Source organism: Guillardia theta, assembly GCF_000315625.1.
Source record: "Guillardia theta CCMP2712 unplaced genomic scaffold GUITHscaffold_44, whole genome shotgun sequence".
Classification (NCBI taxonomy): Eukaryota; class Cryptophyceae; order Pyrenomonadales; family Geminigeraceae; genus Guillardia; species Guillardia theta.
In genome coordinates, this window is record NW_005434630.1 from 268,239 (window position 1) to 280,222 (window position 11,984).

Genomic DNA, 11,984 nt, shown 5'->3' on the forward strand with positions numbered 1-11,984 from the left:
GCAAAGATCGCAACAGGATCTACAAATGCCATGTGATGAAACAGTGCTCTTCGCGATAGTTTCTGTGCACAATTACTCTCTGTCACGACAATCCTTGATGAACCAAACCAGAACACATCTGCAGCGCAACAACCAAAGTAGTGCATTTCAAATTAATTTCTTTTGAGCTTAGGGCTTGAAAACTGTTAATTCACTCTAGTGATTCAAATCGTCGCGTTGTTGATCAATCGTAGGTACGGTCCAATAACGATCCGAATCCAAGCCACCAAAAGTGAACACTTGATAAGCATACTCTGCAAATCACACTTAGGCACCATTTTCACCAGCGGCTCCCTCCGCATCCATCTTGTTGTTCTCATCACCCCAGTAGTTGTCCAGCTTCTCGTCCAGTGCCTGGTGCTTCGACACGTTCGGATCACGACCCATGTAGACGTCCAGCTCTTCATCGAGCTTCTCCCCGTCTTTGCCAGATCGAGCTCCTCCACGTCCTCCACGACCTCCACGTCCTCCTCTCCCACGGCCTCGCACAGGAGCCGCGCCACGACCGCGCGAGGCGCTTTGAAAAACGGATCAGAAAGTTCCTGCGCCAACTTGTGGGCACTCACCCGCGAGTGGCTCCAACACCGCGAACTGCTCCACGTCCACGTCCTCGAGCGCGCATCGGGGCGATGCCACGGAGAGCGCCACGTCCTCTGAGCGCTCCGCGGCCTCTCATGGCCATGCCCCTGCCACGAGGAGCCCCGCGAGGAACAGGTGCCCCTCTGACTGGGGCAGGTTGAGCTGGAAAGCGCCTGGAAGCAGACACCACCAACCCGGGTGAGCAGAAGGACGGATGGAAGAGGGTGGATCACCTGGCAGAAACAGCAGCCTGACGGTTCATGGTGGTGCTCTGCTGCATTTGAGTGAAACGAGCATCAAGGGTCATAGATCCCGTGCTCATCATCCCCTTGACATTTCTTCCCTTGGGAGGCATCTTGGCTGTGAGTCAGAGAGGATCAGATGATGTGTCGAGGCTGTCAGGGATCCGCGAGAAAGAAGCTCGCGAAGGCTGGAGGGGGGAGGGGGGGAGGGGAGGGGACAGGCGGGGACGAGGAGAGGGCGGGAAGAGGAGAGGAATACACCTCACCCACCCAGCGGTTCCTTACAGTGGCGGTTCCTTATCTGAGTCGGTTTCTTCGATGAGATAGAAGGAACCGGCTCACATTTTTTTAAGTTCCTTTACAAGGAACCGCATTTTTTAAGGAACCAGGGCGGAAACATGCAGCCCGTGGTCGGCTGGCTGCCAGTGCGAACATGCGGGAGGTTGATCCGGATGACTTCATGGCTCATGCCAAGGCACAGATGCTTGTCAGAAGCATCGCCTCCTCCAGCCTGCTCCTCTGCAAGGCCCTTGACCAGTCCCCCGTCTCCTGCATCGCCTGAGCGCCATCCAACCTCTTCGAGGCCTGCTCTGACCATCTCGTTGGAAGGGAATATCGCGGCAGGTCAGCGTGTGCACTTTCCGTCCGCCAAGCTCATCAGCATGGCAGGAAAGAGCACGTTCCTCAGAGTTCTGCAGAGTCGTTTTCCAGTGTCCACTGTACAGGAACCAGTTGACAAGTGGCAGAAAATATCGAGGTTTGCCATTGGGATTTCATTCTTGGAGCTGACCATCAGCAGCAACGAGGGAGAAAAGTCAGACAACCTGCTGGATATGTTCTACAAAGATCCGAAACGATGGGCGTACACCTTTCAGACTTACGCCTTCTTGAGGTGAGAGGGTTGGTGGGATGCATGCCTGACTCAATAGTAGCCGACTGGAAACACAGCTTAGCAAAGATTCGTCTCCGTCAAAGATCGTCATCCTCGAGCGATCAGTGGCGTCAGACAAGGAGATCTTCGGTGCGCTGCCCATCTACCCCAGCAGGAACCTGATCTTTGAGCGCAGCATCGAATTGCTACCGTACAGGCCTGTTCAATGGCGTCGAGGTAGAGTGGCGGACGTCCAGACTGTCTGACGGTCTGACGAGCGAGCAGTGGGCCCTTTACAGTGAGTGGCATGAGTGGATGATGAAGAGATTTCATCCTGACAGCGAGGTCGACGCCTACGTCTACCTCCGCACAAGGTACGAGGAGGCGGGGAAAGTATAGCTATCTACTTATCCTCTCCCGAGTTGACGCCATCTTCCTCCTTGCAGGCCAGAAACATGCATGAGAAGGCTGCACAAGAGGGGCAGGGGAGAGGAGAAGTCCATCCCCCTAGACTATCTGCAGGTGAAGCGCTGAGGGGCAAGGGGGGGGCACGTGACGAGGACGGCAGCAAATCCACGAGAGACACGAAGAGTGGCTAATGCAGGGAGCAGCGGGCGGGAAGATGGGAGACCGGCTACTGACGAGACGCTCCCGGGGGGATGAGAAACCTGTTCTTGTGGTGGACTGCGAGCAAGAGGACGACGGGAGATCAGCAAGAGAGGTCAGGGCAGCCGGTGGAGGGCGCCGATGTTTTGACGAGTTTGACAGGAGGAGCTTGTTGGGCAGGTTAGAGAGTTTCTAGACCGGTGCTTTCCCGGTCATCTATAGAGATGGTACACCTTTAATGCACACGTCTGTCCGGGGACCCTGAATCCCACACCGACACATTGGTTACTCTATCAGCTATTGATTTACTCGTATCCTCGCCATCCGTACAGTGCCATGTCTATGTCAGTCCAGGAGTCAGCGGTGAACAGGATCTTCTCTCCCTCCTTATCTTTCGATGTGTCTGTGAGACGATTTAGAAGCTCGACCGACACCAGGAGGAACAAAGAGAGGAGGAGGAGGAAGGGGCGAGAAGACGAAAAGGAAACAACAAAGACGACGACAATGAGGATTTCAAGGTTGTGGTGCTGCTGCCGGTGCCGGTGGAAGAGGAGAGGAGAATAAGAAGGAAGAAGTGGCGATGGTAAGGACAGAGGAGGGGCACGAGGATGAAGGGAGAAAACCGAGGTGATAGACGAGGACGAGGACGAGGACGAGGACGAGGAGGAAGGAAAGTAGGATGTGGATGAGGAACCTCTGAGGATCGCGATGAGGGGAAGGAGCCTGACGTTGAACCCCTTTATGACCTTGAGCAGGGTGCTGCTGCTCCCAACGACCTGGCCGAGTAGATGAGTCGTTCAGAGGAGGCAAGGGGATGGGGTATGGGAGATCACAATGCCGATGTCTGCGCGAAGGAGCGCCAGGAGGTCAGTGACGGAGTCTCCCACGTACACTGTCATGATAGTCAGGAGTTGCCTGCTTCCTCTCCTCTCCATCCTCCTCCGCCCCCCTCCTCCCTGCATCTCCTGTGCTCCACGCCCCTCCCCACCCCCACCCGTCTACATCCACGAGTTTCAACCGGTCTTCCCTCCTCTGCTTCCTCCTTCCCTCTCCTCTTGACTGTGCCAAGCATCCCACAAGTTGTACCTGATCGACCGCGAGGACCTTGCGAAAGAATCTTCTCGAAGATGTCGAGCTTGTCGATGGCTGTTGAGGGAGGACCTGCATGCCACTTCACCATTGTCCGCCTCTTCCTTCCCATCCGCCTCCGCTCTATCGCTCTGCTGCTCTTCCATTTCTCCTCGCCCCCCCCTCCCCCTGCTCCTGCTCCTGCTCCTGCTCCTGCTCCTGCTCCTGCTCCTGCTCCTGCTCCTGCTCCTGCTCCTGCTCCTGCTCCTGCTCCTGCTCCTGCTCCTGCTCCTGCTCCTGCTCCTGCTCCTCCGCTGTCTCCTTCTCCTGATCCTGTTGCTCGTGCTATTCCACCACCTCATCATTCTGATCATCCATCAACACGACCACCCTCATCACCACAACCACCCATTCATCACATCACGAAGAATCTTCAAACCCATCTTCATCATCAGTCTTCTACCCTCATGCTCAATCTCACCTGATAGTCTTCCGATTGAAACTCCATCCTCGAACAAGAGGTTCGGTGAGTGAAGCTCAAACTTGAGCTCATCCCTCCTCTCATGCTTCCCCGAGTTGCTCCTCCTCGCCTCCTCCTCCTCCTCCTCCTCCTGGCCCCTCCTCAACGCCTGTAGCTCGTCACGCTGTTGACCCTGCGCCTTCTCCACCATCCTCACCGATCTGATGAGATCCTTCGACCAGTTGACAGAGACAACATGAAGGTGGCAATTCATTCTGGCCTGTTCGACTTGTCAGTAGAGTCCTCTTTCAGACGTGCTTCACCGAATGCAGGAGAGTTCGCATCGCTCGCTTCTGCAGCGGCACATTCCTTCCCGTCTCGATGAGCCCTGCAGCGGCGTGAGGAGACTTGCACCAGAGGGAAGAACGGATGGGGAGCAAGGCAGGACACGGCGCTATCAAACAAAGAGGAAGCGAAAGTTTCAACTTCAATCTTAACACACACAGCAGGTAAACAAGGTCAAGATCGGATCACGAGCACGGACCTTGTTGAGGGATCCCCGCGATGAGCCCGGAGTCTTCCACGGGCTTGAGAGCGTGCCTTGTCATCAAGAGTGAACTTCGAACGGACAAGTTCCCAGCTCACTTGTCAAAGGCCGCCAGGCCCTCAAAGAATCTCCGAAGCGCTTGCGGGTCGTAGGCATCTGGACATGTCACCTCAGCAAGCGACTTTGATCAAACCCACTGAAAACTTCCCACAACAACTTTGCACATGAGCGACGAGCGAGTTTTGTCACCTGCAGCTGGCTTGTTCTCGTCCAGGAGACCCTCGATCTTCTTGCCGTAGTTCTCATAGAAAGTCTACAGGGGATATCAACAGCAATCAAAAGGCTCTTTGACAACCTTGCTGACGTTGTTCATAGATTGCAGCTGAGCTTCTCTCGCCTCCGCATCAGGAATGTTGTGGATGCCCGTCTGTTCCTATGGTCAAACACATGGGAGGGTCAGACATCGGCAAGTGTTCACCTTGACTATTGTCTCTGTAGTGTCTTGCTCCGTGAGCGTCTGATCAAAGTCGACCGCCAAGATGTCTTGCAAGGAAGACAATCAAACATCCACATCATGTCTAGTTCCTCTCTCGCACCTGGTTTGATCCCCTCGAACGAGCTGGCGGGCAAATCCGGCTGGTACACCCGGATCATAGGGAGGCGATGAGGACAAAAGTCCAGCAGAATTCCACCTGGGCATCGAAGAAAGCAAACTCCAGCTCCATGGCTCTAGAGTAGATACGCACAAGGTCCTTGCAGAGCGTGTTAAGTAGAAACGACACGAAAATTCGGATTGCTGCCACTCACTTCATAGTCCGTCGATTCCTTGGTTGCATAATCATCCAACAAGTCTTCCAAAGTCTTTGCCAGCTCCTCAAACTCCTGATCATCATATGATTTCGTCAGCACACAGAACAGCTCATTCTTTCTCCCACATCACTACTGTAGGTGTTGATCCATTCCACGTAAATGTTCTCATCCGATGACACATCACCTGCAAAGGCTCGATCTTCAGCATGACATGGTATCACAGGAAAATGCAATCAAAACACGGATCGTTGCTATCATAACGTTGTTACGTTCTCACCGAATCTCGCTTTCCCCAACTTGCTCCCGAGCCAGGCATACAGCCGCATGCATGGAGTCAGTGACGCACAGATCAACCTAGAGAAAGGAGCTCAGATGGAGGTGACAGCAAGCAAGCGGGGCAAACGAGATGAGAGAATAATATAGAGACAGAAGACGAAAGAGAGAGGTAGAGGAAAAAGGGAGAGAGAGGAGGAAGAGAAGAGAGGTAAGAGTGAGGGGAGTGAGTGAGTGAGGCAGGCAGGCAGGCAGGCAGGCAGGCAGGCAGGCAGGCAGGGAGAGATGGAGGGAGGGAGGGAGTAGAATTCAAACTCACGAGATCTTCTTAGAATCTTTCTTCGCTATCTCCATCACAAAATCCACGTAATCCTGAGTTGACTTGTTCGGCGTGACATCTTCAAGGAGTGTCAGATGGAGCACGCTAGTAGCTTCTTCATCACTGGTCAGATCAACATTCCACTTCTGAGCATACGATGAATGCATGCGAAGTTCTTCCTGAACACCATCTGAAATGCTCAGTCACTTCAATTGTCTTATCTTATCGTTTGTTGAGAATACTGTATAGCGTATGAAACTTCTCCGCCCCTGGACTGTCCCCGTTGTCTTTGGGCACAAGTTCGTAAGTAAGATTCGACGGCAAGATGTTGCTGAAAGCATTTGAGCTCTACCTGAGACTATCTGCCTTGCCATGCTGTAAGCATCAGCGAATCCGCGGAGGAAGAATGCATCTTGGGCTGGTTGACAGACACAAGTCACCACCATGTTATCTCAACAACAGGTTTTCCTCACCGACGTAGTTCTGAAAGGAGGATTTCTTGAGACTGCTCACCACAATCACAATCAAGATCACTATCGCAATCACCGCCGAACTTCAAACAGCAAGAGCAGCAACAACTCACCTTCCTTGCGCTATCCCACTCACAAACGGATGATACAGGCATCGTGTCGCGATCGGAAGTGTCTCGGTGAAGAGTCTGAACGAGACTGAGGTGCGCATGACACCTGGCGTACCACGATTCGTCACGCATGTCCCCCACCTGATATCCTCCCATCCCCGATTTCTCCTCTCTCCTCCTCTCTCCTCCCTCCTCTCTACCCTCTCCTGACTCCCGTCTTTTCCTTTTCTCCTCTCTCTCCTCTCTCCTAGTCTTCTTCCTTCCTCCTCTTCTCTTCTTGCCCTCTCCTCGTCTTCGCATCAGCGGTTCCGCATTCAGGCTTAAAAGGACCTTCGGGCCTCGTCCCCTGCCTTGCCCAGTGTTTGCGGGGAGGTATCAGGGGAGACTGGGAGGTAGATGTAAAAGATGTTGACATGGCAGGTAAGGGAGAGGGGCGAGCGAGAGGTGGAGGAGGGAGGGAGGGAGGGAGGGAGGGAGGGAGGGAGGGAGGGAGCGAGGGAGGGAGGGAGCGAGGGAGCGAGGGAGGGGCAAAGAGCGAGGGAGGGGCAAAGAGCGAGGGAGAAGAGGGGCGAAGGAGCGAGGGAGGAGCAAGGGAGGGAGCGAGAGAGGGAGCGAGGGAGGGATGGGCAAAGAGCGAGGGAGGGAGGGGGAAAGGCGAGGGAGCGAGGGGCGAGGGAGCGAGGGAGCGAGGGAGGTGAGAGAGAGCGAGGGAGGGGCGAAGGAGCGAGCGAGGGAGCGAGCGAGCGAGGGACGGACGGACGGACGGACGGAGATAGAGGAGAGGAGAGAATTGGAGGATGGCATTGACAGTGTGAAGTGTTTTGAACAGCACTCTTCTGTCTGAATTGATTTGCGCATAGAATAACTTCAAGGTATGCAGGTTGCTTCAGTGTTGCTCCCAATCGTCATCAGTTCCTCAACTGCCCTGCAGCCCCATCGCAGCCTTCGACTGCATGACCTCATGTGTTTTGCTTCAACCTCATCAGGTACCTCGTCATGTACAACTTTCGTGCTAGATGGGTCCCGTGAAGCGACGACAGGCCTTGCTCCACCGCCTTCAAGAAACCTAAGGCCAACATGCTCGTTGTCTAGCCGACGATCGCTCTTGCTCAGACCGACGTTTTCGGGGAGAGTCCGGCCTGCAACATCAAAGTTGGCCATGTGCAGCGATGCTGGGGTTGTGGTTGGAGACATTGTAGAGTTCACGGCCGACGATCTCTGTACCGTTGGCATCGTAGAGAAGATTCGAGATGATTACGTAATGATCCTGCCTCTTGTGCGAAGGGAAGGGATGGGAGAGGAATGCTACGTCGATGAATCTCAACCCATGGTAACACTTTAGAGCTCTCGAGCACCTGCCGCCCTCTGACCTCCTTTCTCCAGTTCACAGTGTCAAGAGACGTTTGCAGATCGCTGAATGTCTATCCCAGTCAGCGCGTCGCCTGGTCTACAGCATCGCCGCATCACAATCCTCATGGGGAGGAATCAGAAGATTGCTACTTCATTGAAGACTCCGTCGCAGACAACTGTGTCATTCCAGTGAAGTACATTTCAGACACATGATGCTTCAACTGAAGCCAGTGAAAACTTCCGAGAGGAACATTCTAACGTAGACATCAACTAATGTACAAATCGAATAAACAGGATATAAAAAGGTTGTGAATACGGCGATTCTCGACCGCTCAGCTTTCCATTCCCCTCCTTTGCAGGCGCTGGGACCTGCGAGCCTCCAGCCTCGCAACCAGCTTGACCTCCTGCTCCATCTGCTGTTGCCTGATGGCATTTTGAAACCTGAACACAAGTCAGCGTGATCTCAACAGTGCCGTTCGCATCACAGCGCAAGTTGCTTCATGGAGACCTCGACGATGGCACTGCAGGACGTGAGTCGAGCACACGGGAACCGACAGCACACTTACTTGGCTCGCCTTGTCAGGTCCACTTCGTCGAGGTGTCGGAGGATGTATCTTTGCTTCCAAGTCTCGAAATCTATCAGGCCTCTACAGAATTCTGATCGCCAGACTCGAGAACTCCACAAACCTGCAATGACGTCCAACTGCTTCAGACCCTGGAAGCAGCAAGGATACAAGCTTATTCACCGCTCCAAAGGTGTTCTGAAGACTCCCCAATTTGCGAACTGTCTCTCCATTTCATGCAGACCTCCTCGCAAAGACAGAGCTGTCCAAGGTCAGAAGAGAATGGTATCAGTGACGAGATCCACCAGCATGAGAAGATAGTAGTTTTAAGTCAAAGACGTACCTGTCTCGGGCATTTGATCTGCGATAGAATGCAGATGATCAACTCGGTTGGTAGCACTGACATGGAAAGCACTTCATTGTTTGCTTCCATTCAATGTGCCCCCCTAAGGGTAAAGAGGATGAGCAGAGATGAAGCAGCTTCGGCTCCTTCCTCGCTCTTGAGCTGCACTAAATCAAGTAAGATTATCTCTCGACTCCCAGAGTCAGGTAGCTTCATGGAAGGTTAGCACACTGCTGCGCTCTTTTTGACGCTCTCTTTCTAGTCGCAGGCATACATAAATTATCTCAACAATCTAGACTAGACTGATACTGAACATCACACTATCATACAACTTGTGATATTCTCTCCCTCTCCCTCTCACTCCCTCTCACTCCCTACCTTGTACGCTCCCCCCCTCTCCCTTACCTCGTATGCTCCCGCTTTCCCTCTCCCTCTCCCTCTCCCTCTCCCCTCAGGCTCTCCCTCTTCCCTTGGCTCTCCCTCGCTCGCTCTCTTGCTCTTGCTCCCTGACCCTTTCCCTGACCCTCTCCCTCTCCCTCTCCCCTGCTCTATCCCTCTCTCTCTCTCTCTCTCTTATTTGATTCACTCCATCTCGACAGCATCTTCGTAGTCTTCTCCTCCTCTTCCTTTCTCTTTTCTACTCAGCTTTCCATCTCACCATGGCTACCAACGAATTGAACCATTGAGGAACGGTATGGTTGTGAATTGAGCGAAATATTGCTATCAATTTTTAATAACTATGTACTCAAATAATTTGTAATTCTGTACCATGATTAAATTCAATGTGTACAGGTTACATTTACTTTTAATTCTTCAGTACACTCGCTCAGTACTACCTGCCGACCGGGGCCCGGCCTACGGTCCGGGCAGTCCTGCGGACACTGAGAGTCCTGCACTGAGAGTCGGTGCAAGTGGTAGGGGGATGAGGGGCCAACACACATAGACCCGAAATAGCATCGGCGGGAATGCAGACCTCAGGTAGAGGATCGAACGAATCACTATGATTGCAAGCTCTTCTCTTCCTTCCAACTTGCCCACCCCCATGCTTCAACTGCATTGTTTCTCATGTGTATATCGCCATGATGCCGTCTTGCCTTGCAAAGCTTCTCTGCGTCAATTTGCATTCATTTGCTGCGTTGAAAATATGACTTCCTTTTCTGAAATGCATTTTCGTACCTGATATCCCGTTGGCATGTAGTCGAAAGTTGACAGTGCTGCCAGCATTAGCATTTTGAATGATTGAATCGCGATGCACACTCCCTTGACAACTGTATTTCAGAAAGGATGAGCACTTTGGACGACCTTGAGGAAATGGCACAGAGTGTAAGTGAATTCCTGTTCTATCTTCACTTTCGTTCTACTTGTTTCATGTCTTCCGAACCTTAGACATAACTGACTGTATTTGTTTCTAGCCCGTTAGCCAAAATTTCGGATCACGGCACAATCGCCGAGCCTCTGTAGGGAGGATCACGTTGGAGGACACTGCCATGGCCAGGAAGGCCTTGACGACATACAGCAGTTTCTCATCGATGGACCAACTCAAACGAAAAGGGGTTTTATCAGGATCGCAGTCACCTGTTGCTGGTAAGAGCCCCACAACGAAAAGGTCCAGGTTCGAGAAAATTGAATCGGAAGAATCGAAGACAGAAATTCTTAGTGCAGCCGTTGCGATTTATCAAGTCCTTTACGCTCCGAAAGGCAGATTATACAACAGGAATGCAAGCGAATGGGCAGAATTACGGACAAAGAATCTCTTCTGGGCCTACATTTGGACGTTGGCTGGGATGGTTGTGGCTGTTTGGGAGAACGAAGTACTGTGGTCGAATGACCGCACCCCCGATCTTCATACGTTTTGGTTGAAAGTGCTAATTGTCGTCACTACCATCATTGCGATGTACTTTTATCGAGAATACTATCGAGCCGCCATTGCTCAGGAAAGGCTGCGAGGAAATCCTCTGCACAATGGGTTTGTTTCCTATGTCAATCTTCAGGCATGTGGCCTTTACGTGCAAGCTGTTCTCGATTTGCTGTGCCTCTTGCCAATGCCTCTACCATTCTTGGACTTCGAGTTTGATGTTTGGAATGACTCCTTTGAAGGATCTTGCACCTATCAGATTGATGTGTTCCTTATGGTTGTGATGTTTCTTCGTATCAGAATGTTTCCGCGCTTCTATGGGGAATGCATCAGCGGACTTGCCAGTGACATCGCAAGAGCTTACGGAAATGTAACAAAGCTTGTCGTTGGGGAATCTTTCATATCCAAATATCTTCTCACATCCAATTTCAATATGGTTTGTATGCTCTGGCTCCTGCTGATTCTTTTCTATTCGTACTGTTTGATGCTCTTTGAACGGCCGATGGTCTTCATAGATGTCCCTCACAGTCGATTGGATCGTTTTGCCAATTGCGTATGGTGCACCGTGATCACCATGACTACTGTTGGTTATGGCGATGTCTTCCCATCGACTCGTTTCGGCCGGCTCATAGCCATGCTCTCTGCGATATCAGCCATGATCATGGTCGCTGTTTCGACAAACATCGTAAATGTGGTACTTTCACAGCATCGACTTGAGGTCATGTGCTTGCGAGCTGTCGAGATGTTGGCATCACGTGACGATGTGAAGATCAAGGCAGCAGAGGTCATTCAGGCTGTCTGGCGTGCTTATGCTGGGCCAGAGCGGAGCAGCAAACGTCGAAAAGGGAGGAAGGTCAGGGACAACGATGAAGTTCTCCTCAAGGTAGTTGCATTCACAGAGGCTTCAAGGGCGCACATTACTTCCAAGAACGACTTCAACTCTGATGAGGTGGCCTTGTTGGGGCAGTGTATGAGCATCTCGGATCGTTCCCTGTCTTCTATGGATGGAGTGGTGGAGAAACTTGATTCGGCCATCGCAAATCTGCAAAAGCTCGACGGATGCTAATTGCAGGAACCATTTCTTCTCTCTTCTGGATTTTCTTTATTCTTTCGCTTCATTTTCTCTTCCATAATGAATATCTGTAAATTTCTTGATACGTAGCCACAACATGGCCCCGATGATACGTAGCCACAACATGGTCCCGCTGTCCTCGAAACTTCCGACGACATAAAAGGTCGAACAAGCTTAGTAACACTAACTTAACTTTGAGTAAACGCTATGACCTTTTATGTTTCTGCTACAGGATCTGCTCAGATCACCCCTGAGATCGCCCAAGGATTAGAGGGTGCGGTATGAGGGTCGCATGCAGGAATACCACGGGGGCTGAAGGTTGCAAGGAGGGAGGGAGGGAGGGAGGGAGGGAGGGAGGGAGGGAGGGAGGGAGCTTTGATGGAAGAGAACCCCCTCAAAGAAGGATT

The 11,984-nt window shown here is 52.2% G+C and overlaps 6 protein-coding genes across 6 annotated transcripts; 3 read left to right on the forward strand and 3 right to left on the reverse strand.

The window, feature by feature from the left end:
* Window positions 1–306: 306 nt before the first annotated feature.
* Window positions 307–973, reverse strand: GUITHDRAFT_140222 (hypothetical protein; the record flags this gene model as incomplete). Its single annotated transcript, XM_005830698.1, has 3 exons — window positions 307–556; window positions 606–791; window positions 852–973. The coding sequence occupies 3 exons, from the start codon at window positions 971–973 to the stop codon at window positions 307–309; spliced, it is 558 nt and encodes a 185-aa protein (XP_005830755.1).
* A 549-nt stretch (window positions 974–1,522) lies between these two features.
* Window positions 1,523–2,559, forward strand: GUITHDRAFT_140223 (hypothetical protein; the record flags this gene model as incomplete). The annotated part of the gene is made up of 6 exons (XM_005830699.1): window positions 1,523–1,752; window positions 1,793–1,881; window positions 1,949–2,105; window positions 2,178–2,253; window positions 2,300–2,452; window positions 2,500–2,559. The coding sequence occupies 6 exons, from the start codon at window positions 1,523–1,525 to the stop codon at window positions 2,557–2,559; spliced, it is 765 nt and encodes a 254-aa protein (XP_005830756.1).
* Window positions 2,560–5,177: 2,618 nt separating this feature from the next.
* Window positions 5,178–6,495, reverse strand: GUITHDRAFT_72832 (hypothetical protein; the record flags this gene model as incomplete). Its single annotated transcript, XM_005830700.1, has 9 exons — window positions 5,178–5,294; window positions 5,348–5,386; window positions 5,492–5,576; window positions 5,815–5,893; window positions 5,939–6,004; window positions 6,057–6,101; window positions 6,167–6,232; window positions 6,288–6,319; window positions 6,398–6,495. The coding sequence occupies 9 exons, from the start codon at window positions 6,493–6,495 to the stop codon at window positions 5,178–5,180; spliced, it is 627 nt and encodes a 208-aa protein (XP_005830757.1).
* A 1,058-nt stretch (window positions 6,496–7,553) lies between these two features.
* On the forward strand, window positions 7,554–7,957 carry GUITHDRAFT_110233 (hypothetical protein; the record flags this gene model as incomplete). Its single annotated transcript, XM_005830701.1, has 2 exons — window positions 7,554–7,724; window positions 7,778–7,957. The coding sequence occupies 2 exons, from the start codon at window positions 7,554–7,556 to the stop codon at window positions 7,955–7,957; spliced, it is 351 nt and encodes a 116-aa protein (XP_005830758.1).
* Window positions 7,958–8,076: 119 nt separating this feature from the next.
* On the reverse strand, window positions 8,077–8,713 carry GUITHDRAFT_110234 (hypothetical protein; the record flags this gene model as incomplete). Its single annotated transcript, XM_005830702.1, has 4 exons — window positions 8,077–8,185; window positions 8,230–8,265; window positions 8,311–8,459; window positions 8,651–8,713. 4 exons carry the CDS (start codon window positions 8,711–8,713, stop codon window positions 8,077–8,079), a joined length of 357 nt encoding a protein of 118 aa, XP_005830759.1.
* Window positions 8,714–9,601: 888 nt separating this feature from the next.
* GUITHDRAFT_163752 (hypothetical protein) lies at window positions 9,602–11,571 on the forward strand (the record flags this gene model as incomplete). Its single annotated transcript, XM_005830703.1, has 3 exons — window positions 9,602–9,628; window positions 9,930–9,973; window positions 10,063–11,571. Exons 1-3 carry the CDS (start codon window positions 9,616–9,618, stop codon window positions 11,569–11,571), a joined length of 1,566 nt encoding a protein of 521 aa, XP_005830760.1. The 5' UTR covers window positions 9,602–9,615.
* Window positions 11,572–11,984: the final 413 nt, after the last annotated feature.